At 39.3% G+C, this 22,821-nt stretch overlaps 1 protein-coding gene across 1 annotated transcript; it reads left to right on the forward strand.

Annotated features, from left to right (window-relative positions):
- The first annotated feature begins 17,178 nt into the window (after positions 1-17,178).
- Positions 17,179-20,606, forward strand: noc (no ocelli). Its single transcript, XM_069844591.1, has 2 exons — positions 17,179-17,465; positions 18,786-20,606. Exons 1-2 carry the CDS (start codon positions 17,379-17,381, stop codon positions 20,100-20,102), a joined length of 1,404 nt encoding a protein of 467 aa, XP_069700692.1. The 5' UTR covers positions 17,179-17,378; the 3' UTR covers positions 20,103-20,606.
- The last annotated feature ends 2,215 nt before the right edge of the window (positions 20,607-22,821 follow it).

The following is a 22,821-nucleotide window of genomic DNA, read 5'->3' on the forward strand; positions in this document are numbered from 1 at the left end:
ATACAAACTCACATGTAATAGTTGCGATAAGTTCTACATAGGACAGACAGGCAGATCATTCCAAACACGCTACAAAGAACACATTAAAGCAATAACCAGAGGCTAACCATACATACAATAACATAAATACGGAATGGAAATCCTACACATACAACCCAAGAACCAAAAACTCAACACACTAGAACAATACGAAATATACAAACACACTAAAACACACCCCGATCAAATTCTCAACACACAGATCAATTTCAGTACACACACACTATTTGACTTCACTCTTCAACACCTTTCAGCAATCAAACACACCCACACAACAGGCAGAGAAGTTCGAGATGACGCCGAGATCTAGTAGACTCTGAGGATGGTGCGTGTAGTGCTGGAACAGCTGTAAGCCGCACAAATCTTACATAATTAACACGAGTAAGTCCACTAGTTAATCAATTAATTACAAGATTCACTCACCTGCCAAGGAAGTTGGTGTGCCTGAGAGGACAAACAATACCGTAAGAAAAAACAAAATTATTAATGCCGCAGACAGGTATGTGAATCTGATTTTGCATCCCTTTTTTTCTTGAACTGAACAACACTGTAGGAAATTACGCATTTTTAAAACAGCATTCCGCCACATTTCACAAAGCGAATGTTTCCTCAATCAAGTGTTCCAGGGCAGATGTAGGCCTATTAGTTTTAATGTGACCTGACCTGACGCCTGGGCAGCTATCTGTACATCTTTGGAATTCATTGAAATAAAGTGATGAAAGCCTGGAAAACTATTTGAAATCAGTACCAAGAAATGAGAGTTGATCGACACGTGATGGTGTGGATTTTGATAGGCCACAAAACTTGCTCTTTCATACGCAAGACGGGGAAGTTGTGTTCTAGGTTTCATGTAAAATCGTAGGCAGCTATTAAAGGCTTTTTAAACACTTGGAAATCGTGGGTAAAGAATCCTCACATTTTGTCCCTACTTTTGAACAACGAAAGGCGGAAACCCTTTCTTCAGCTCTGCTTTCCAATTTCACAATTCTTTCAAATTCTGAAATATGACTTCTTACAAGAATCTTCCGTCTCCATCTTGGTTTTCCTATTACTCTCTTCTAATTTAATTTTCTACCAAGGATCTCATAAGAAGTTCCTCTGCATCCATTTTATGGATTACATTAAAATTATAGCAAAACCCAAGTATGAAACTGTAATATAGGAGTTGGGTGATTAGCAAAAGAAAATATAAATATACATGGTAAAAAAGTTATATTAATCGACATATTGTATTGCAGACGTAAATAAAACGAACACTGAGATACAATAAGTACAGACAGCCCTGCCAATCTATTGCAAGGAGAAAAGACATTATTATTATTATTATTATTATTATTATTATTATTAATATTATTTGATATTCTTATTGAATGGGGTATTCCCAAGAAACTAGTTCGATTAATTAAAATGTGTCTCAGTGAAACGTACAGCAGAGTTCGTATAGGTCAGTTTCTGTCAGATGCGTTTGCAATTCATTGTGGGCTAAAGCAAGGAGATGCACTATCACCTTTACTTTTTAACTTTGTTCTAGAGTATGACATTAGGAAAGTCCAGGATAACAGAGAGGGTTTGGAATTGCTTGTCTATGCGGATGACGTGAATATGTTAGGAGAAAATCCACGAACGATTAGGGAAAACACGGAAATTTTACTGGAAGCAAGCAAAGAGATAGGTTTGGAAGTAAATCCCGAAAAGACAAAGTGTATGATTATGTCTCGTGACCAGAATATTGTACGAAATGGAAATATAAAAATTGGAAATTTATCTTTTGAAGAGGTAGAGAAGTTCAAATATCTTGGAGCAACAGTAACAAATATAAATAATACTCGGGAGGAAATTAAACACAGAATAAATATGGGAAATGCCTGTTATTATTCGGTTGAGAAGCTTTCATCATCCAGTCTGCTGTCAAAAAATCTGAAAGTTAGAATTTATAAAACAGTTATATTACCGGTTGTTCTTTATGGTTGTGAAACTTGGATTCTCACTTTGAGAGAGGAACAGAGATTAAGGGTGTTTGGAGAATAAGGTGCTTAGGAAAATATTTGGGGGTAAGAGAGATGAAGTTACAGGAGAATGGAGAAAGTTACACAACACAGAACTGCATGCATTGTATTCTTGACCTGGCATAATTAGGAACATTAAATCCAGACGTTTGAGATGGGCAGGGCATGTAGCACGTATGGTGGAATCCAGAAATGCATATAGAGTGTTAGTTGGGAGGCCGGAGGGAAAAAGACCTTTAGGGAGGCCGAGACGTAGATGGGAAGATAATATTAAAATGGATTTGAGGGAGGTGGGATATGATGATAGAGAATGGATTAATGTTGCTCAAGATAGGGACCGATGGCGGGCTTATGTGAGGGCGGCAATGAACCTCTGGGTTCCTTAAAAGCCAGTAAGTAAGTAAGTATTATTATTATTATTATTATTATTATTATTATTATTATTATTATTATTATTATTATTATTGAACGAGGAGATCACAGCAAAAGCCTTGGCTGGCTATCTAGTTCTGTGACGAATTATTGATATAAGTTACTGTATTTACGAAGCTATTTCTTTGTTTAGTTACTGACTGACTACTTTGTTGCTGGGTTAGTTGGTTTGCTGTCACAAGTGATTTAGTCCCCGCTCTCCTTGATACGCCGCCTCGTATATCACGCAGCCAACTTTCTCTCCGCCTCAAATAAAGACGCGCCGCCGCAGTGCCCTGTCATAACACTTGTTCTACACAGATGTAATAAGAATGTGAAATTTATAATACCCCAATTGTCAGGGCCCGAGATGTGGGCAAACAGAGACTCGCAGACCACGGCCTTTGTCGGCGGCGTTGTATACTTTATGGTGCTATATACTTCCAGCAAACAACGCGTAGAGGCCTCGGCACCAAGCTAAATTAGTCCTATACCCTTCTTTCACAAGGGGTTGGTTTGTGAAAAGAGGGAGAGCTTAGAACCCTCCACGAAGTCTCGACTTTTCATTCACCGCTCGCAGAGTTGCCAAACTGTCCGCTGAATGTCAAATCAACAGACATAGCGTTTTCAATTTGTTTCAAAATAATGGACTTACGACAAACTTGTTTCACTGCTAACTGCCTATTTCAAGTACAATGAATAAAAAAATCGTTATCTTCATCGCCGTCAACTTGAAGGACTAATGACTGGTCCTTCGTCTCGCCAGTGCTCGTGAGGCAGCAATGAACGGTCTTTCTGATCGCGTAGCAAGTGTAAAGGGTCGATGGGTGGCAGTTTTGGAAGTAGTGAAAACTGTAGTTTACAAGATTTAATTTTAAATTTAGTTGCTGTAAATATTTATTACAAAGTCACTAAATTTCGCGATATGTATAAGACAACATTAAGATAAATGGTTCGTAGGAGAAGACTAAGGCCCGATTGTATAAACCATTTAATCTTAGATCAGAAGTTAAATTGATCCCCGTTCTAGCTGAACTTGGAATTTTGTGTTGTATAAAGTCTAATCTCAGATTAATTTGTCTTAAACTAAAGTCAACTTTGACTGAAGAAATTTCTCCGATTAAGTTAGATGATCCAAGTTCAGTTATTTCTTTTCTGTTTGAAATATACGAGTGGCAGATTGTGGAAAAAGAATAACCATTATTATTAATATTAATACATATGGTATATATGTATATGTTTTCAATTTCTTGCCTTAATACACAAACATTCTTATATTTTATAAGGCTCTATTGTGTTCAGCAGTATCAAATAACATAACCTATAATTATATTATGTTTATAACAACCATTAATTATTAATGGATACGATAGGTACATTCATAAATTTTCAATTAACTGTATTACTAAACGAAAATTGTCGTCTCATAAAGCTTTATTATGTTTAGCAGTATCAAACACCATAACATGATAACAACTTGGAGAACAGTCAACCTTCTTCTTATTGTCCGCCATTATTTACATTGCACAAAATAAACCAGTGTGTGCAACAAAGTGTACGGAAAGTCGCCAAAAAGTAGTTGCAAAGTCGCTACATTTCTCATTATCAACAAAGAAAGATTAAATTTTGTCACTATGGGGTGCTAAAAAGGTCGCTAAATGTCTATTTAAGCAATATAAAAGTTAAAAGAAATTGTCGTCGAAAAAGAGTTAAAGTCGCTAGATTGGCTACACTGAACAAACCTGTACAATATGGCCCGTGCATCACATACTTCACCTGTTTATGCGATGTTGCTAAATCCTTTTCACGTGAACTTAGATTGCATTTGTACCAAGGTAATTTGACCGCAAAAAAGTGTTATACAATAGAAGAAGTGTCTGAACTCGGTTCACTTTCCGATCTTCGATCAAAGTTGATCTTTAGTCAGAGAGCTTTATACATTTGGCCTAAGAGGAAGACAGAAAATAGGAAAGATTGGAGAATTCTGGGTTTGCAGTGAAAGACCTGCCCTTGGGTAGAAGATATGACTGAATGAATATTTAAGAAGCTTCGTAGGCCTAGAAGACAGCGTGACACTGAGTGTGGTTGAAACTAAATTAGTACAATTCTGAATTTAAATATATTACACGTCATGTCAGATTAGCTCTGAAAACAGTGAACAAGGAACCTCAACTTGTGCTACAAGATACTTAAGTACATGTCCATAAAGCCGTTGTGTTATGGTAATCATACAAACAGTTTTTACTTTCTGATACGCTTTACTTTGAACGTTAACATTTCTTCTACGAACGTGTGGAAAGACAGCACTTCCCACAAGAAAACCTACGTTGGAAGTAAGTTAAGATTTCCTACACGCTTCCTAATAAATACATCTTCACAACACTTTTTATAATTAATACTTCATTAATAATAATAATGCAATGACATGTTTCTATACTGATTTACAAATTGTTACTGGCCGCTAATATTAATCGTCAATTCATTGGTTTCACTTTCACAACCAGAATAACATTATTTTTAAGAAAATTATTCGAACTGTAATAGGCCTACTGAATTAAATTTCCCACTTATAAAAGCGAGAACTGTTGTTCACATCAATAATACACTATTGGTGTCACAAGATCAACTTCTGAAACCTTGCAATAGGCCTATACTTTTTTCAAGATAAATGAAGACTGTCATTTGGACAAGTACAAAATTTTCCCTGATCTGTTTAATTCTATCACTTTCGTAGAAAAAAAAAATAGAGTGTAATACGCTTGCGGAAATAACAATTGCAAAATTCGTATTGTTGGAGCACAAGATCGTGCTGCAACTTTTATACTCTTTTTGCAACGGGATAGGGAGGCCAGTTTCTTTCCCCCTCCATTGCATACATCGCTGACTAGAAACACAGTTCCTTAGTCATAATTAAGATGTATGCAACAATATTATTGTTGAATAATTTCGAGGGAAAAATTGTTCCGGAGCCGGGTATCGAACCCGGGACCTTTGGTTTAACGTTTAGCGTTGGTACGTTAAACCAAAGGTCCCGGGTTCGATACCCGGCTCCGGAACAATTTTCCCTCGAAATTATTCAAATCAACTTTACAGGGAGTTATACCTGAAATCTTGATCTGCATAATAAACGTCACTGTTCGTTAACAGAAAACCACAATTTAAGTCACACGGAGTTAGTGTGCACTCGAAGTTGGTTGCTTGACGGTTGTCAGCCCACTTTGAGGTCTGTGGATATAGAGGGAAGAATTGGATCGGTGTCGGTTAGAGTTCCCGAGTAGCTCAGTGGTAGAGCGTTGGTACGTTAAACCAAAGGTCCCGGGTTCGATACCCGGCTCCGGAACAATTTTTCCCTCGAAATTATTCAAATCAACTTTACAGGGAGTTATATCTGAAATCTTGATTTGAATATTATTATTCTTCCTCTAACACACCAAGCGAGCTGTGCCGTCTGATAACAGACGTATGACCAAATGTATGACGTAAAATTCAGTTTGTACCTAATATTCATGTAGAATTGTGTGCAAATACAGGGAGTGTTTCAAGTCGAAATCTACACTGCTATAGCCTGTATTACTGTCTGTGAAAATAAAATGTCCTTAATATTATTTGTGAAATAGTAATGACAATAAATGATATCAATGTTAATAATAATAATAATAATAATAATAATAATAATAATTATTATTATTATTATTATTATTATTATTATTATTATTATTTTATAACACAGTAGCCTATTATAATTCAGAGATATCCACCAATAAATCTAATGTCATGATCTTCAAAGGCAAACTTCCAACAAAATCTAAAATTTTGATAGATCAACACATTATAGAACCAATCATTTTAATTATTTAAGTGGTGATATTTCTCATTTATTGTGATGATTATTTGCAAAATTCTTCTTCTTCTTCGTATTGTAGGATAAATCCGGTCTTTTTCAACGTTGCCTTATTCTTATGGTGACCAGCTTTCTCTCCAACGTTTAGGAGGTCGTCCCAAAGGTCTTGGGGTGTCTAGTTTTCCTACCATCGCGATTTTTGGAAGTCGTTCGTCTGACATTCTTGAGACGTGATCTCTCCATCCTTTTCTTCTTCCTTTAATCCATTTTGCCACTTCTTGTATTCCACATTTTCTTCTAATTTCTTCATTTGTTTGTCTGTCATGTATTGTGTATCCCGTAATACTCCTGGGCGTTCTCATCTCTGTTGTTGTCATCATCTTTTCAGTTTTTTTTTTTTTCTGCTCTGGTTTCTGTTGCATACGTTAGAACTGGTCTTACACATGTCTTGTATATTCGAATTTTACTTTCTATGGTCATAAATTTATTCTTCCAAATGAAGTATCTTAGAAATCCTGACATTGTGCTAGCTTTGATGAAGCTTTGCAAAATAAATTGTATAAATTTCAGTATTTGTGTAGAACTAGTAAACACACTCTCAGAGGTCAAACCAGGGAAAGTACCAAAATGAAATTTTATAAAATAATGACTTCGCCGATACTGTTACTATATGGATGCGAAGCTTGGGCACTCAACAGGACAGAAGAAGAAGAAGAAGAAGAAGAAGAAGAGAAACGAAATGAAGTTTTTGTATCAGGAGATGAAATAAGGAGCATCATAATCCAAAGAGAAATTGCAAATTTTTCACTTAAGGGTAGAGGAAGATATTTTTTGGTGAAAAATGAGTAAATTTTCAAAAAAATGTTTTTTCTTTAGATACTCTGTGATGTGTGGAATGCATTGCATAACATTTTGTCGGTATTTGTGTCCTTAGCGGATGTTGAGACGTCATTTTAAACTTCCTGCGCTATGGATTCTTCAATCACACGTCCCCTTTATCGTTGTTTCCGGTAACTTCATTTTTTCGCTACATAGCCAGACAGAAATGGATATAATTTCTGAACTGTTAAAGATACATGCATGAAATTTAGAACACACATTCTTTAGACTATTAGGAAACTTTCCTCTGTGACAGAATTTTGTTAATTGATTTCAATTTTAAAATATGTTCGTTTGTTTGCGAAAAAGAAAATAAAAAAAGTGTTATTAAATTTTAATTGTTTATTTTACAAACGTAGGGACTAATATCAAAATTCTGTTACAGGCAGTTTGTAGAGCATGCTTTTGCAAGTACATTGCAAAAAACTGTTTGAATCTATCTTTAAAAATGGTTCAGATATATCGGTTTTAGTAAAATCCTGCATTGGGTACATTTTTTTTTTCAAATCTGGGCCCCCAAATTTTTTTTCAAAATATTTATATATGGTTGAGCTGCTACAGCTATGAACTCTCTACATACAAAAAATTAATATTTTACACCAAATAGGAAAAAGGTTTTAAAAATACCATCCTCTCCCCTTAAATTAGACCTACATAGGAAGGACTATATTATCTTGAACATGGATCAAAGATAACAGAATGAGCTGTGACTTGCAGATAGGAAAGATTTGGTCGACCGAGGAGACCGATGGGAAGATGGCTGATTCCTGAGTGAGCCGAACGGACCTATGATGTTCAACCCTGTAGATGATGATGATGATGATGATGACCTAATTTTAATGCTTTAGCCTCATAGCCTATATAGTGTATTATCTTGGTGTGCGATACCAGTATTTTGTGACAAACAAATACAAAACCATGATTCTACCAGAACTCTTAGGGCTGTCGGCTATCCCAAAGCCAAGTCCTGCACCGTTGTAATGCAGGTTCTCCTGTCGTAGGAACGCGCCTGAAATGTTATGTAAGCACGAAATTTCCTCGTGTTTAAGAGCCCTTGACTAATGGAGATAACAGAAAGCAGTTTATTACCATAAGGCTGCCAGCTCTCGTGTTATGCGCTGCTAGACAGCCTCGTTCCCGGAATGGTCATGTTCGTTTCTTCCTGCAAGCACACAACAGGCTTGCCATCCTCAAAACTCTAAACATTTCTTCAACCCGTGGTATTTACGAACACGTTACTGACTTAAAGCATTTAGATTAGGCTATGCAGAGTCATTCAAAATGTCATTGAGGCCTATACAAGGTCATTACACTTCAATTGATTTTGAGTGAAGTATTTAACTTCAAAGTTTATTTGGAACTCTGATAGAAATTGAGGTGACGTACACGCTGACAACATAACAAAAAAGTGCTATCTGCGAATGCCTAATATTGGGCCATATGACTCACATTTTGAGAACTGGTATCGTCACCACTCTCACCATTATGACCATTAATTTATTTTATTTTATTGGGTTATTTTACGACGCTGTAGGTTATTTAGCGTCTGAATGATATGAAGGTGATAATGCCGGTGAAATGAGTCCGGGGTCGAGCACCGAAAATTACCCAGCATTTGCTCGTATTGGGTTGAGGGAAAACCCGGAAAAAACCTCAACCAGGTAACTTGCCCCGACCGGGATTCGAACCCGGGCCACCTGGTTTCGCAGCCAGACGCGCTGACCGTTACTCCACAGATGTAGACATGATCATTAAGGCCATGATACAATAGGCTATACAGCGTGTTAAAAAGTAAGCGAGATTGTAAAGGTGGGAAATCTACATGAAATATGTCAGCTTTCTTAATAAGCTAGGTCACGTCGACAAGTGCTACGCCATATTGTTCATAACTTGTAGTCGACTTGCAGAATAAACCAGTAATCCTGCCAAAATGTTGATAACTCCCTTCAGGAATTCGAAATTCGCAGCCAAGTTAGCCCTGAAGGTAAAGTGGGACAAGTCTCCTCCAAATACATTCAAATTTAATGTCAGTTTAATGTATCTGATTTGAATTCCGTATTTACAAGCTTCTTCATAGGTCTACGCTTAACGTCTGAAAGACATTTACGCATGCGCAATGGATGTCTTTAAAAGATGCACATTCCTGTTTCATTACATCGAGGATTGATTGAGTTTTCTTTATTTATTTTTTTTTCTTTATTTATTTAGATTGTTTATTTATTTCAATATATTTATAGACTATATATTTATTTATTTATTTATTTCAATATATTTATAGACTATATATTTATTTATTTATTTATTTATTTATTTAATCTGACAGGATTAACACCATAAGGTCTTCTCTTGCATCCTACAAGATAGCACATACAAATACAACAAATACAGTAACAGTAAATAATGAAAATTACATTAAATTCCAATAGAGGATCGCTAGGATCGCAAGGGAACTTATATAACACAAATACAAATAAAGAGAAAGAGAAAATAATAATAATAATAATAATAATAATAACAATAATAACAATAATAATAATAATAATAATAATAATAATAAAAATTACATTATACGTTAAGGGTAAAACTGATAATGTCACTGATAAGCTAGCTATTTTCTTACGTCTAATTAAATTATTTGAGCAACTCGACAAGAGCTTAGCAAGCAATCCATGCAGAGGAATGTGGTTCTTTGTTTGCACTTGAACTGTGATATTGTCCGACAGTCTCTGACATGGTCAGGGAAAGAATTCCGGACCCGTGGAAGTGATATACTGGAAGATGATGAGTAGAAGGTTATGCTGTGCAAGGAACAGAGGGAAGATTCCAGGTTCGAGGTAGTGAAAGGTGAACAAAACGAGATGCTAGATAAGTGAGCGTGGAAGTGTGTATTTTTATTTTGAAAAAATTCTGACGACAAAATATACGAGAAAAAATAACTTGACTTTTGTTAATGCAACTTCCTTGCCGCAGTTTAATGGCAATGAACTGTAAGATTATTTGCCAGGTTTTCCTTTGTGAAGAAACGCCTTTTTTCTTTTTTCCAATTAATACAAATCTGTATGCTGAAAATGAACTTCCAGAATCACAGGACGTAACTAAGGCAAACTCAAAAAGAGAACCCTTGTAAGATCTCCAGTATTTAGTCCAAAGTTTATCTTCCCTTTCAACACAGGTGCCACTTTCAGCAAATGACTTAGGCCACTATATCTCTGGCACATTGTGATGAATTTTTTAATACAATTTCTCCATGCTCCTTTGAGTATCTTTCTGCATCTTTGAGTATTGTCAAGGAGTCAAGGAGAGGTAAATCCCTGATCTCCAGCTCCAGGAACGAGTAGTACGCTACTCGGAATTCCAGGCTCTCCTGCAAACCAGCGTCTTGCCCTCTAATGGTATTCGCTAGAACTTAAGAGCCGACTACCCGTAATCGTCCGCTTACGAACTGGAAATAAGCCGTTTCGTTTCATCTTGGAAGTTGGCTCAAACCAACGACCAAATCTACTGGAATGTTTGGCCATCCCCATGAGCCACGAATTCCTTCAACGAGGTTGTGACAATCATTCTTCTCTTTTGAAGGAACTGTTTACAGTTTCACAGTAAAAAAAAGTGTGAAAAACGTGAAAAAAATGGCTAGCTGTGAAATCATATGAATTATTAAAATTATATATGCATTTTTAACCAAAATTGTTGAAATATGCACAATATGCGAAATAAAATTGATCTTACTGCATTATTCTTCACCCGAAACGCAAAGATAGTCTATATGAGTATCACGTATCAATAAAAAATGAATTTCCATGCAAATTCTCTATGTAGTTACAATACTTACTTACTTACTTACTGGCTTTCACATAAGCCCGCCATTGGTCCCTATCCTGAGTAAGATTAATCCATTCTCTATCATCATATCCCACCTCCCTCAAATCCATTTTAATATTATCTTCCCATCTACGTCTCGGCCTCCCTAAAGGTCTTTTTCCCTCCGGCCGCCCAATTAACACTCTATATGCATTTCTGGATTCGCCCATACGTGCTACATGCCCTGCCCATCTCAAACGTCTGGATTTAATGTTCCTAATTATGTCAGGTGAAGAATACAATGTGTGCAGTTCTGTGTTGCGTAACTTTCTCCATTCTCCTGTAACTTCATCCCTCTTAGCCCCAAATATTTTCCTAAGCACCTTATTCTCAAACACCCTTAATCTCTATTCCTCTCTCAAAGTGAGAGTCCAAGTTTCACAGCCATACAGAACAACCGGTAATATAACTGTTTTATAAATTCTAACTTTCATATTTTTCGACAGCAGACTGGATGATAAAAGCTTCTCAACCGAATAATAACAGGCATTTCCCATATTTATTCTGTGTTTAATTTCCTTCCGAGTATCATTTATATTTGTTACTGTTGCTCCCAGATATTTTAACTTCCTTTAGATAGTTACAACAGTGTTTTAATTTGTGTACTACAGTCATACTAATTTAATAAGAGGCAGGTTTATCTTTTGGTGGTAATATTACCATACATACGGTTAATGGATTGTCTCTGAAGTTCTGGCTGATGCGTAGCCTACATCTATCATCAGGCAGTACATCTCACGTGACGATATGTGTCAGAGGAAGAACAATAAATTGTTTGTATGCATCTGAAGTCTCATTAGTGTAATATGTAGTTAATCGGCGATCTATGCAATGTAGGGGGAAAGGAACTGCCACCCTACCCCATTATCTCCTGGCCTAGTTGCCTCATAAGTGAACCTTGTTGGTATCACTTGCGAGGTTCAGACCTGTCTTCGGATAGTTGACTAAACAATAATGGTTTAATATTAAGGTAATATTTCTACAGAATATGCAGTGAATTAAAAAAGCAGAAGAGATTTGAAGAGCTTTCTCACAATGCACTGGATCTGAAGTGCCCGACATATCCGCGCATTAAGTGACGTCAGCCGACAGCGATTCGACCCAGACCCGAAGCGAAGGCTCTGTACTCCCAGATATAATAATAATAATAATAATAATAATAATAATAATAATAATAATAATAATTCTTTATTTATACTGGCAGAGTTAAGGCCATAGGGCCTTCTCTTACACTCTACCAGGTAACAAAGTATACAAGCAGTTAAAATTTAACAAAAAGTTACAGAACAGAATAATAACATATTACAAAAAAATAATAATAATAGCATAATAAAATTGACACTAAAGAACATGAAAATAATACAATAATAGAAACAAGAAAGTAAAATACATTGGAATATAGTAAAAGCAACTCATTTAGTACAAATGGTTAATATGGAAAAACGTAAGGTAGAATATAACAAACTGGAATGTAATAAAATAATAATAAAAAAGAAAAGAAATATGAATATTAAATAAAATTCACAATAAAAATGCTATGATAATAAATTCATCGGCTGATAAAGAGAACAAAAAGGGGAAAGGAAGGAAAAAGAAATATATAGCCTATATTTTTACAAAAGTATCGCAGAGAAAAGGGCTTATAACTGAAAGGAATCTGAATTGAAAAAGTGCAGAAGGACAGATCGTGGATAACATTATTACATGGTTGGAAATTCTAGCACTCAACGTAAAAACCTACAATGTTCATAACACAAAGCAAAGCCAACAGAAGGAACACACTCAGTCCCTGGTCCCTGATGAGAATCGAGCCCTGTCAAGTAGGGACGCCACAGCGCGGGATTCCTTCTTCTTAAAAATACGAAGGCTTTGTGCCAAAGAATTTGTAATGCCTTTGTTTGACTGCCATCAAATTACTCGAATATCACTTTTCCTCGTAACGATCTTTGTGACAACATGAGTACAAAAAATTTCCCACCGCAAGTTTTGTAGTCACCATGGAGACGGAAAGCCGGTGTGGCCCGGCCCGCTGTATCAGATTACGGTAAACATGACGACTGCCTGCCGCTCGTAAATACAGCCGTTGTGGTACTTGACCATCAGGGGTGCACGTCCTGACTCCACTCGGATAGGCTAGTAGTAGCAGTAGTGATGCTGTCAACTGCCAGACATTTTCAGCGCAGAATTCAACGTGGGATACAAATATTACTGTACTGTTTTTTCGCAAGATGGGACATGACAGTTAAGCGGCCGTACAGCGTTACGTTGCCAATTTGGACGACCCTGATGCGAGCTATACCTTATTTTATTTCAAGGAGTGCAGTTCGGTGGCTCCTTTGAACACCCACTTACAGATTTATGACTTCCTACACAAACACCTGTGACAATTCCATCCTGTCCCCTCGTCCCAACATTGCACAGTTGCCACAATCCTGGTGACCCTGAAATGAGACTGACGGGATTCTTGGAATTCGGAAAAGATGCGACAACTCTGCCTCCACTTGGATTAGACGGAACCTGTCAATTCTTTTGAACGAGGGTTGTGATTGGTTACTGACAGGAGAAGACAAGATTTCCGTCACAGTAAGGAAGACATTTATTTATGACAACCAATTAGTAGTGGGCAGTAGAAGGTCTGTCGACAACGTCCTTTCTGTGAAACTGCACTTCATGAAAAAAATAGAGTATACCAGCTCACGTTAGATGGTTGATGTTAATGATAATTGACGCGAAGTTTTAAAGAATACAAGAATACTACTGTAATGTGAGAATGAAACACTAAACGTGTTTTTTTTTTATTTTTTACTAGGTTATTTTACGACGCTTTATCAACAGCTTAGGTTATTTAGCATCTGAATGAGATGAAGGTGTTAATGCCGGTGAAATGATTCCAGGGTCCAGCATCGAAAGTTACCCAGCATTTGCTCATATTGGGTTGAGGGAAAACCCCGGTAAAAACCTCAATCAGGTAACTTATCCCGACCGGGAATCGAATCCAGGCCACCTGGTTTCGCGGCCAGACGCGCTAACCGTTACTTCACAGGTGTGGACTCGTATTAATGACTGACATTATGTACACAACAAATGGCGTCAAGAGAGCTATTGAGTACTTGTCACGTGGGAATTGTAAATTTGGCAACTCAACCGTTGTCACTATAACAACAGGCTTACCACGCTGTGATATTCAGTTCTTCTCTCGATCACAGCGCTAATGCCATGTTCCCATCTTAGAAAAAGGACAGTAGAGGCCTACAGATCTCTACCAAGTCAGCAGGCACGGTCCTTATGTCATGACTGTATGACACGGGATTTACAGCTTCACCACCCTCCCGGAGAAAACAACGGTAAGAGCTTTTATAATTCGTCGAGGAGGTCTGAACCGACGGCCAACAAAATAGCCGCGAGACCGCCGAACAACACACAGTCAAAACCAGTAGCCTAAGTCATTTTACATTAGCCTGATTTCAATTGCATGTGGATGGGAGAAGATATGCAGAGGCATACATACATTTACATGCAATTCCTTATCAACGACAGAATCTTAAGAAACCGTAAACTAGAAAAGGAAAACTGCGTGAATGTATCCTACGTGTCTATTACGGTAACTTGTAAAATTTGAACTCTCTTCATGCTTAGTAACACTTTTATTCCATTTTAGTGAATCTAAATGCAGAAAAAAACACTACAATTACCTTTCCTCTTAAAAGTACTTTTTACTTTCAAGAAAACATCTGATAGCAACACATACATATCTATGTACAACATTTTCAAATTATATTTCAATGTTAGAGTATTACCACAGTCTACTATATACAGTCGCGAGATTTTTTGCAAATCTCGTGATAAAGCGCTCCAAGCGGTTAGCAACTAGAAACAATAGACTGTCCACGGTCGACTTTGGACTGTGTCGTATTTCCATCGAGTGCTAGCTCGTTGCGTATTTCACATTGATGCTTGTGAAATGTTCGTTATTGGCTCTAATGAAAATGTTAATGGCTAAAATACAATAATTGGAATAATAATATTTTACTAGAGACGTAGAAAAATTAAGTTTTATTTAATGAAATTGGTTGATCACGTTTTATTTTCAATTCTGGTGGGATTATTATTGCTTAGGCCTACTTTTTTTTTCAAACGATATGTTTTTAATTATATCTGTTAATTTTGTTGTTATTTTTATTTGTTACTTTACTAGAGACGTAGAAAAAGTCTGTTACAATAAAATTTATTGATCACGTTTTATTTCCAATTCTGGCGTGATTATTATTAATTGATGAACTAGTGGACTTACTCGTGTTAAATATGTAATATTTGTCCGGCTTACAGCTGTTTCAGTGCTTCACGCACCATCATCAGAGCTTACTAGATCGCGGCGTCATCTCGAACTTCTCTGCCTGTTACATATTTAACACGAGTAAGTCCACTAGTTCATCAATTAATTATATTCAAGTGTTAAAAGTGGTGTACGCAAGATTCAAAATGGATGATTATTATTGCTTAACCTCATCCCACTTTGTTAACTACGTAAGCCTACACTACAAGTACCGGTACACGTAAGTTACTCCATTAATTATTTCCATTATTATTGTTGTAAAGGGAAATGAAAATTAACATTTATTGGTTTCATAGTTAATTATCGCTATAATCTTGAATGAGTGAAGCTATTATAGTAAATTTCAGTTCGTTTTGCACAAACAAAAATTATATTAACTTATTTCTTGCAGGTATCTTCGAGTTTATGGTGGAATTTAATATACTTCATTAAAATAATAAATTAACTTTATGCATTTAATATTTCAATAATGGAAGGAAGGTGTTAATTTTTCCAAAAGAACACGACAACGAAAGTGTAACATATTTTGTCGTCTACTAAGAGAGAGATCTGCGATGATGAGGCGATAGTAGCGATCGTAGTGGTGGGCAACTACCCTTGTTTGCATTTTAACTACATATTCAGCTTCGCGACTGTATATAGTAGACTGTGGTATTACCAAGACTTGTATCTGACATGTTTCTCTTCTTCAAACAATCTCTCAATTCCAGCGTTTGTTTGAGCCAGGTAAATAAAATATGAATTCAATGACAATGGCAAGAGTTGAACAACGGGTATCTTGATCTTTCAGCACTTTAAAAGCAAGCTGCCATTTCTCTTCCAGTTTACAGCATTCATATTATATGTTTCTAAATTATTTGTAATTGCCGATTTCGTAATTCGAAACTCAACAAAAAAAACTTACTAAAATATATGAATTAAACAATTTTGTTGGGCCACCTGTGCTTATCTTCTTAAATAGTTTTTTTTATAACATTAACGTTTTCGATACTACTTATGTATCATCATCAGATGTTATAGCATTGTGTTGATTATATGTAATGAAAACCTTGCCTCATGGTATTTTATTACGTATAATCAACACAATGCTATAACATCTGATGATGATACATAAGTAGTATCGAAAACAATGTTATAAAAAACTATTTAAGAAGATAAGCACAGGTGGCCCAAGAAAATTGTTTAATTCATAATAGCAGCTTATCGGTATACAACAAAATGAAAGTTACTAAAATATACTTTTACAGCTAGTTTACATAGTAAATGAAGTCAATATATGATCTACCTCTGCCCAGCTCGGCACGGTGCAGTGTAACACTTGGCTCTGTCTATCGATGCTTAGACTCTATACCTAGTCAGTATAATGTGTAGGTAACAACATAGTACCGGCACAGAGGGATAAAACAAATATTATTTTCATTTCATGTACCGTGAAATTAATTTTATGAAATTATTTGGGTGTCCCAAAGAGTTTTCATCGGCACCTGGGACACTCAGCTCCAAATCGGGACTGTTCCGGAAAATCCGGGACAAATGGTACATTAGGTACGATGGCAGGGGAAACTGGTGTGACATTCACACATGTATTTGAATTAGGACGGTGCGAGGGACACCCCTGGCAGCATCGGTAGTTGTCATCTATCAAACACCACTCGGAATGGCTCCATGCATCTTGTCTTCCCGTCCGCCGCGGGGGGAGGGTTGCTGATTAAGTCAGAGGGGGGAGGCGGCCGGCTTCTTCAAAGTCTCGGCGGGGGCTGTCAGCAGCCATGGGTGGTAGAGCTGACAGCGGTATTAGGGCTGCGTCATCGCGAGGCGGTGGTGGGGGCATGCGCTGTGCGCCTGCGCGGCCAGGCGCCGAGCAGCGCTCATTCCGAGGAGAGCCGTTCGATGGTGAAGTTGTGTTGGTGCGTCAGTGCAGTTCATGTTCGTCTGTGTGTGTGAAAACCTGTGTGATAGGTTTGGTTTGTGAAGTGTGGACAAGTGTGCGCTTCCGTGTCTTGTGATCCAAATGGTGGTGCTTGAAGGCGGGGGGATGCTGACTACCGGGAGCAACCAGTACCTGCAGCCGGACTACCTCTCTCCGCTCCCGACCACGGTGAGTGCAGCTAGCGCACGGGAAGTTCAGTGGGATTATTAATGTTATTATTTTTTAATGTGAGGTAACAGGCTATGTGTCAATGAGCCACGGTAATATTTTTCGTAAAAGAGTATTTCGCTTGAACCAAAAGTACGAGTTTCACTTCCAAAATCACCTCAACTCCCGTGCGCAGTTCCTCCGACTGTACGCAGCTCTGCCGCTCGGGTCGCAGCCCGTCTCCTTGGTAACGCCAGCGCTGCGGTGTTGCGGAGTGACTGATTCTAGGAACGAGGTTTATTATCTGTTTACAGTTATTTCATTAATCGTCCGTTGATATTTCTATTTATTGACGTTTACACCGTAATTCACATACGATTTTATGTTGCAGAGCCCATTTCTGTGAGACCAATGAAGTGCGTTTGAAACATTTTACATCTTCGAAGGTGTGAAATCAAAATTGTGCCAACTTTGTTTACTTTCCGGGAAGCGTTTTATGAAATTCGTGTTTGAAAGCAGGAGTTATTATTATTATTATTATTATTATTATTATTATTATTATTATTATTATTATTATTGTTATAGTTTAATATCTCCATTTGTCCGTTCTCAATATGCGGTCCGTTACTTACAAATAGAAAGTATATTCCGTCCACTTGCATACTGAAGTGACGTACTTCAGATGTGTAATTTTGGAGATGTTCAACTATTTAATATTATTTATAAACTACAAAGTGAAGATTTTATCTAGTATCTCTTTCATCTTCAGCTACATTATTTTTCCCTCTCCGTTATTTTACGCTCAGTCGGATTTTGCTTGGGGCGATAGGATCGCTCTCCCTCGCCCCAGAGACCATATCGCTTTGTAACGAGATAGTTTTCTTTTATTTCCCAACATTGTATAGTTTAATGTATCCACTGAAAGGTTCCCGCTGACCATTAACTTGCTGTTACCCGTATGCCATATTTCAGAAGCTCATTATGCACTATAGCAACTTCTGTGTATGTAGGAAAAAAAATAGGCCTAATGCAACTTAAATGTACGATATATTTGTAGGCTAGGATCCCGATAATATGCCTGGGGCGAGTGCAAGTTTTCTTCGCCTGTTTATCGTTGAAAATCCGAATGCTGCGTCACGTATCATTCTGCCCACTTTCTCTTCTACTCCGCGCGTTGTGTATTTTCCATTCGATTGCGACAGTGGCTTTTATAATGCGGATTATTTCGTATTTTGTGACTTGCCTGCTAATATATTTTGAAAGGTGCTACGCATTTGTAGCCAATTGGTTATTCTAGTTCACACGAAGTGCTGAAGGTTTTGTGCAATGTTGTTGTTGCAGCTGGACGCGAAGAAGAGTCCCCTGGCACTGCTGGCGCAGACGTGCAGCCAGATCGGGGCGGACTCCCCCAGCTCCAAACCGCTGATCCCGCCCCTCGAGAAGCCCAAGAAGCCCACGACGGCCGCGGCGAGCGAGGGCTCGGCCGCCGCCAGTCCGCCCGGCCCCGGCCCGAAGCCGGACAAGCTCGCCCGGGCCAGCTCGGCGGAGCCGGCGCGCGGCCTGGCATTCAAGCCGTACGAAGCCAACGTGCTGAGCAAGAAGCAGCCGGCCGAGGAGAGTCGGCCGCCGTCGAAGGCGGGCAGTGTGGACGCCGACGACAAGAAGTCTTGCGGCGGCTCCCGCGCCCCCAGCAGGAAATCCGCCACCCCCGAGGCCGCGGGGAAGACGTCCGCACCGCCGCCTCCCATCCCCGCGTCGGCCGCCGCCGAACGCGGCAAGTCCGTGTCGCCCGTGGGGGGCAACAACGAGGGCGCGAGCCCCATCATCCGCTCGGGGCTGGAGATCCTGCACGGCCACCCCAAGGACCTGCCTCTGGGCACCTACAAGGCGGGAGCCGGCGCCCTGCAGTCCGGTATCGGCGCCGGGGCTCTGGGGGGCTCCCTAGGCTCGCTGTGCTCGGGCTGTCCTCCGGGTCTGGAGCCCACGAACCCCGCCTTCAGACCGCCCTTCGCCGGCGGGCCCTTCTCGCACCACCACGCCGCCATGCTGGCCGCCGGCTACCCCTCCGGCACCCCCTACGTTCATTACGCGCGCGTCAAGACGGCGTCGGGCGGCGAGGCGCTGGTGCCCGTGTGCAAGGACCCGTACTGCACCGGCTGCCAGTACAGCGCGGCGCACCAGCAGCTGCTGCTGGGCTCCGCGCCCTGTCCCTCCGGCTGCACCCAGTGCGACCACCAGAAGTTCGGGCTGGCCGCCCTGTCGGCGGGGCTGCTGCCCCCCGGCCCCGCGCCGCCGCTGTCGTACCGCCCCTACGTGTGCAACTGGATCGCCGGCGACGCGTACTGCGGGAAGCGCTTCGGCACTTCCGAGGAACTTCTGCAGCACCTGCGCACTCACACGAGTCTGGCCACGGCGGCCGAGGGCGCCGCCAACCCCATGGCGCTGCTGGGCCACCACTCGTTCCTGCACCGCTACCCCAACCCCCCGCTCAGCCCCCTGTCGGCCGCACGCTACCACCCCTACTCCAAGCCGGGGGCGCTCCCCGGCGCCCTGCCGGCGTCGCCCTTCAGCGCCTTCAACCCGACGGCCCTGGGGCCCTACTACTCGCCGTACTCCATCTACGGCCAGCGGATAGGCGCCGCGGCTGTGCACCCCTGAACGCGGAGTGGCGAAGACCCTGTCCATACATGATGCTGTGATATTTTCTTGGTTTACTCTATCGTGTAGTAGTGTGATGATGTTTCTCAAGGATTTATCATTATTCATAATTATTATATATAAATTATTTAAATATTATATATCGGAAGGCCCTCCAGTACAACGTGGCATCGACCAAAAAGAAAAAGGAGCAGCGGCTCGCAGGTACAGTAGTACGTTACGGTTTCTTTTTGTTTCTTTTGTCTGGAAAGTTGGCAGTCGCATGTTTTATCAGTGGATACCGCTAACAACGAACTCTGCAGACACTGTGACGTTCACTATCTCTCTCTTCTCTTATCCAAAGTGGAATTTGCATTATAGCCATTATCCACATTTTTTTTTTATTTCTGGAAAAAAAAATACTGTCCATGATTTTTTCTGACATATATCCATGTAAATATGTGTACATAACGTTGAGTTTCCATATTGCTTTAATAAAATGTTGTTTGTAGAATTAATTTCGTATATTTTGTGTGTTTATATATGTTCGTGCGGAATGAACCCGTCAGAGAGATAATTCCTCCACAAATGAACACCCACCCTCTCCCTACCCTATCAACAACCCAACTACCAATAAAGTTAGGGCTGTAATAAATACTAGACCCATTTAATTTGCAGCGCGATAAATGAGGCGGACGGCAGAGTTATTGCAGCGCAATGAAATATCCATAATTCACAGCCGCCACTGAACGCTCATTGGAACCATTTCGTCGCGGCGCGCTTCCTCCACAAACGCTAATTATGCGGACTTCTTCTCCAAAATGAATTATGATGTGCTCAAACCACGCTACTTGAGTCAGGCAGGATTCGCACTAAAAATATGTTCGGATTCATTATCTGCGAGTCTAATCATTAGAGCACGGCGCATATCAAATAACTAATTTGCTAAAAGAATGGGCCGTTATATAATTAAATAATTCGAGCTATCTAGTATCTGAATTAAGATCGAGTCACAAATAAAACGGAACAGGAAGGATATTTTCCAAACACCTATTATGAAAATAAAATTAGAACACAGAAAATAATGTCTCGAATAAAAAAATAAAGAAAAACTTACCTATATAAATTTATTTCAGACATTCAAGTAATTCTAGGCCAGAAGACAAAAAGTGGCCCAAGTTACACAGTAATTCCTGTTCTTGTTTACTGTAGCAGCGATTTCTAGAGGGGGGGGGCCGCGGCCCCCCTTGGGGCCAGAAGAGCGGTTAATGGGGGACCACGAACAAAATAATAATAATAATAATCGATTTTAAGAGCTAATATAATTATGTGTTGAATAGAAACACAATTAAATTGCTATATCTGTAAATTGATACCAAATTTCACACTACTGTGTTCTACATTCTACTCTGCCAGGGAGGCCGCACTAAAATAATGTGAGTAAAATAGGAGGTGGAGAAACACTTATCTAATGCATCCGGTACTGAGATTTCTTTGCTGTGTTATTAGTGTATCCGTCGTCATGAGTCAGGCTACTGTTTGTACTGATTCCAAGGATCTATCCATCTCGTCAGCCATGAACAATGAATAGCAATTTACTTCGTGCCATTGTTGACGATGTACGTCGGAGAAGCCTTCTTTAGTGTTGACTTTTCACAATGGACAAGCCGTGCTGTTTATTTTGGTAAATTCTACGAACTGTATCATAGCGACAGAAACAAACTGAGATAAAGATCTGTTGAACTGCATAAATAATGCAAAACGTGAAGTCCTGTACAGAACAAAATGTGCTTTAGAATCAACGCCAGTGAGTTTAGGAAGCAAGTGACGTACATTAAGGGCAGCATTGCTGACAGAGTTACAATTTGTGGGATAATAAATATGAAAAGGAGTTAGATTTATTTTTGTAACAACAAAATCTAATGTGCAGTGCGTTTTATTTTTCAGTCAGCAGTCGGAAGACATGTTACACTCGCTTATTCGAAATTACAGTTCATTCAAGCGGAGGGTGACGATTCCGATTAGGGAAGAAGATCGGGATCTGAGAATTATATTTAAACCGAGACTAAATCTTGGGGCTGCAGTAGCAGATTCCGAAATGCCTGCATAGTATGCGTAGACATTTCGCTGACAGTTGTGAAGATAGGCTACTGCTCGAAACCTGCACTCTGACCCGTGGTGTATTTGCTCTCTCTTCTACTTTCTCATTGTAAGAAGAAGGTATTCTGAAGCTGCAGTATATATTTCCAGATTATCACGAAAATGCACCTTTTTAACATTCCTGATACCACAAAGTAATTCCTGCCATGACGTCTGTCTGTGTACGGCGATATCCCCTGAACTACTGGACGGATTTCGTCCACATTCAGTGTCTCCGTGTCAATTTAACCCGGCGTGATGAACATGAAAAACTCTTACACTCATTTTCACTCAACAAGTTAGAATGCATCTTTATTTGAAAATCTGACTTAAGATGGAATGCACATTCAAACATCAAGTAATATCGGCAACATCTCCCAAAAATGTTCATGTCAGAGGAATTAATTTATTATTATTTACACAATTATACCGACCACCAAAATATTCTTGAAATAAAATAAAAATTAATTATTGAACATACCTACGAATTTATGTAAGCCTAGCCATTTTGGTAACACACTTATATTTACTTTGAAAAAGTAACCAATTCATACACAGAATTAGACCTAGGCCTCCAACTGGAAACTTTTACAAACAGCTT

The sequence above is a fragment of the Periplaneta americana genome, chromosome 13 (assembly GCF_040183065.1).
Source record: "Periplaneta americana isolate PAMFEO1 chromosome 13, P.americana_PAMFEO1_priV1, whole genome shotgun sequence".
NCBI classification, from domain to species: domain Eukaryota; kingdom Metazoa; phylum Arthropoda; class Insecta; order Blattodea; family Blattidae; genus Periplaneta; species Periplaneta americana.

Bases quoted from the DNA above. Each gene is read 5' to 3' on its own strand.
- noc (XM_069844591.1), top strand. From the start codon at position 17,379: ATGGTGGTGCTTGAAGGCGGGGGGATGCTGACTACCGGGAGCAACCAG. The intron at 17,466-18,785 runs GTGAGTGCAGCT...TTGTTGTTGCAG, and splicing joins TCTCTCCGCTCCCGACCACG to CTGGACGCGAAGAAGAGTCC.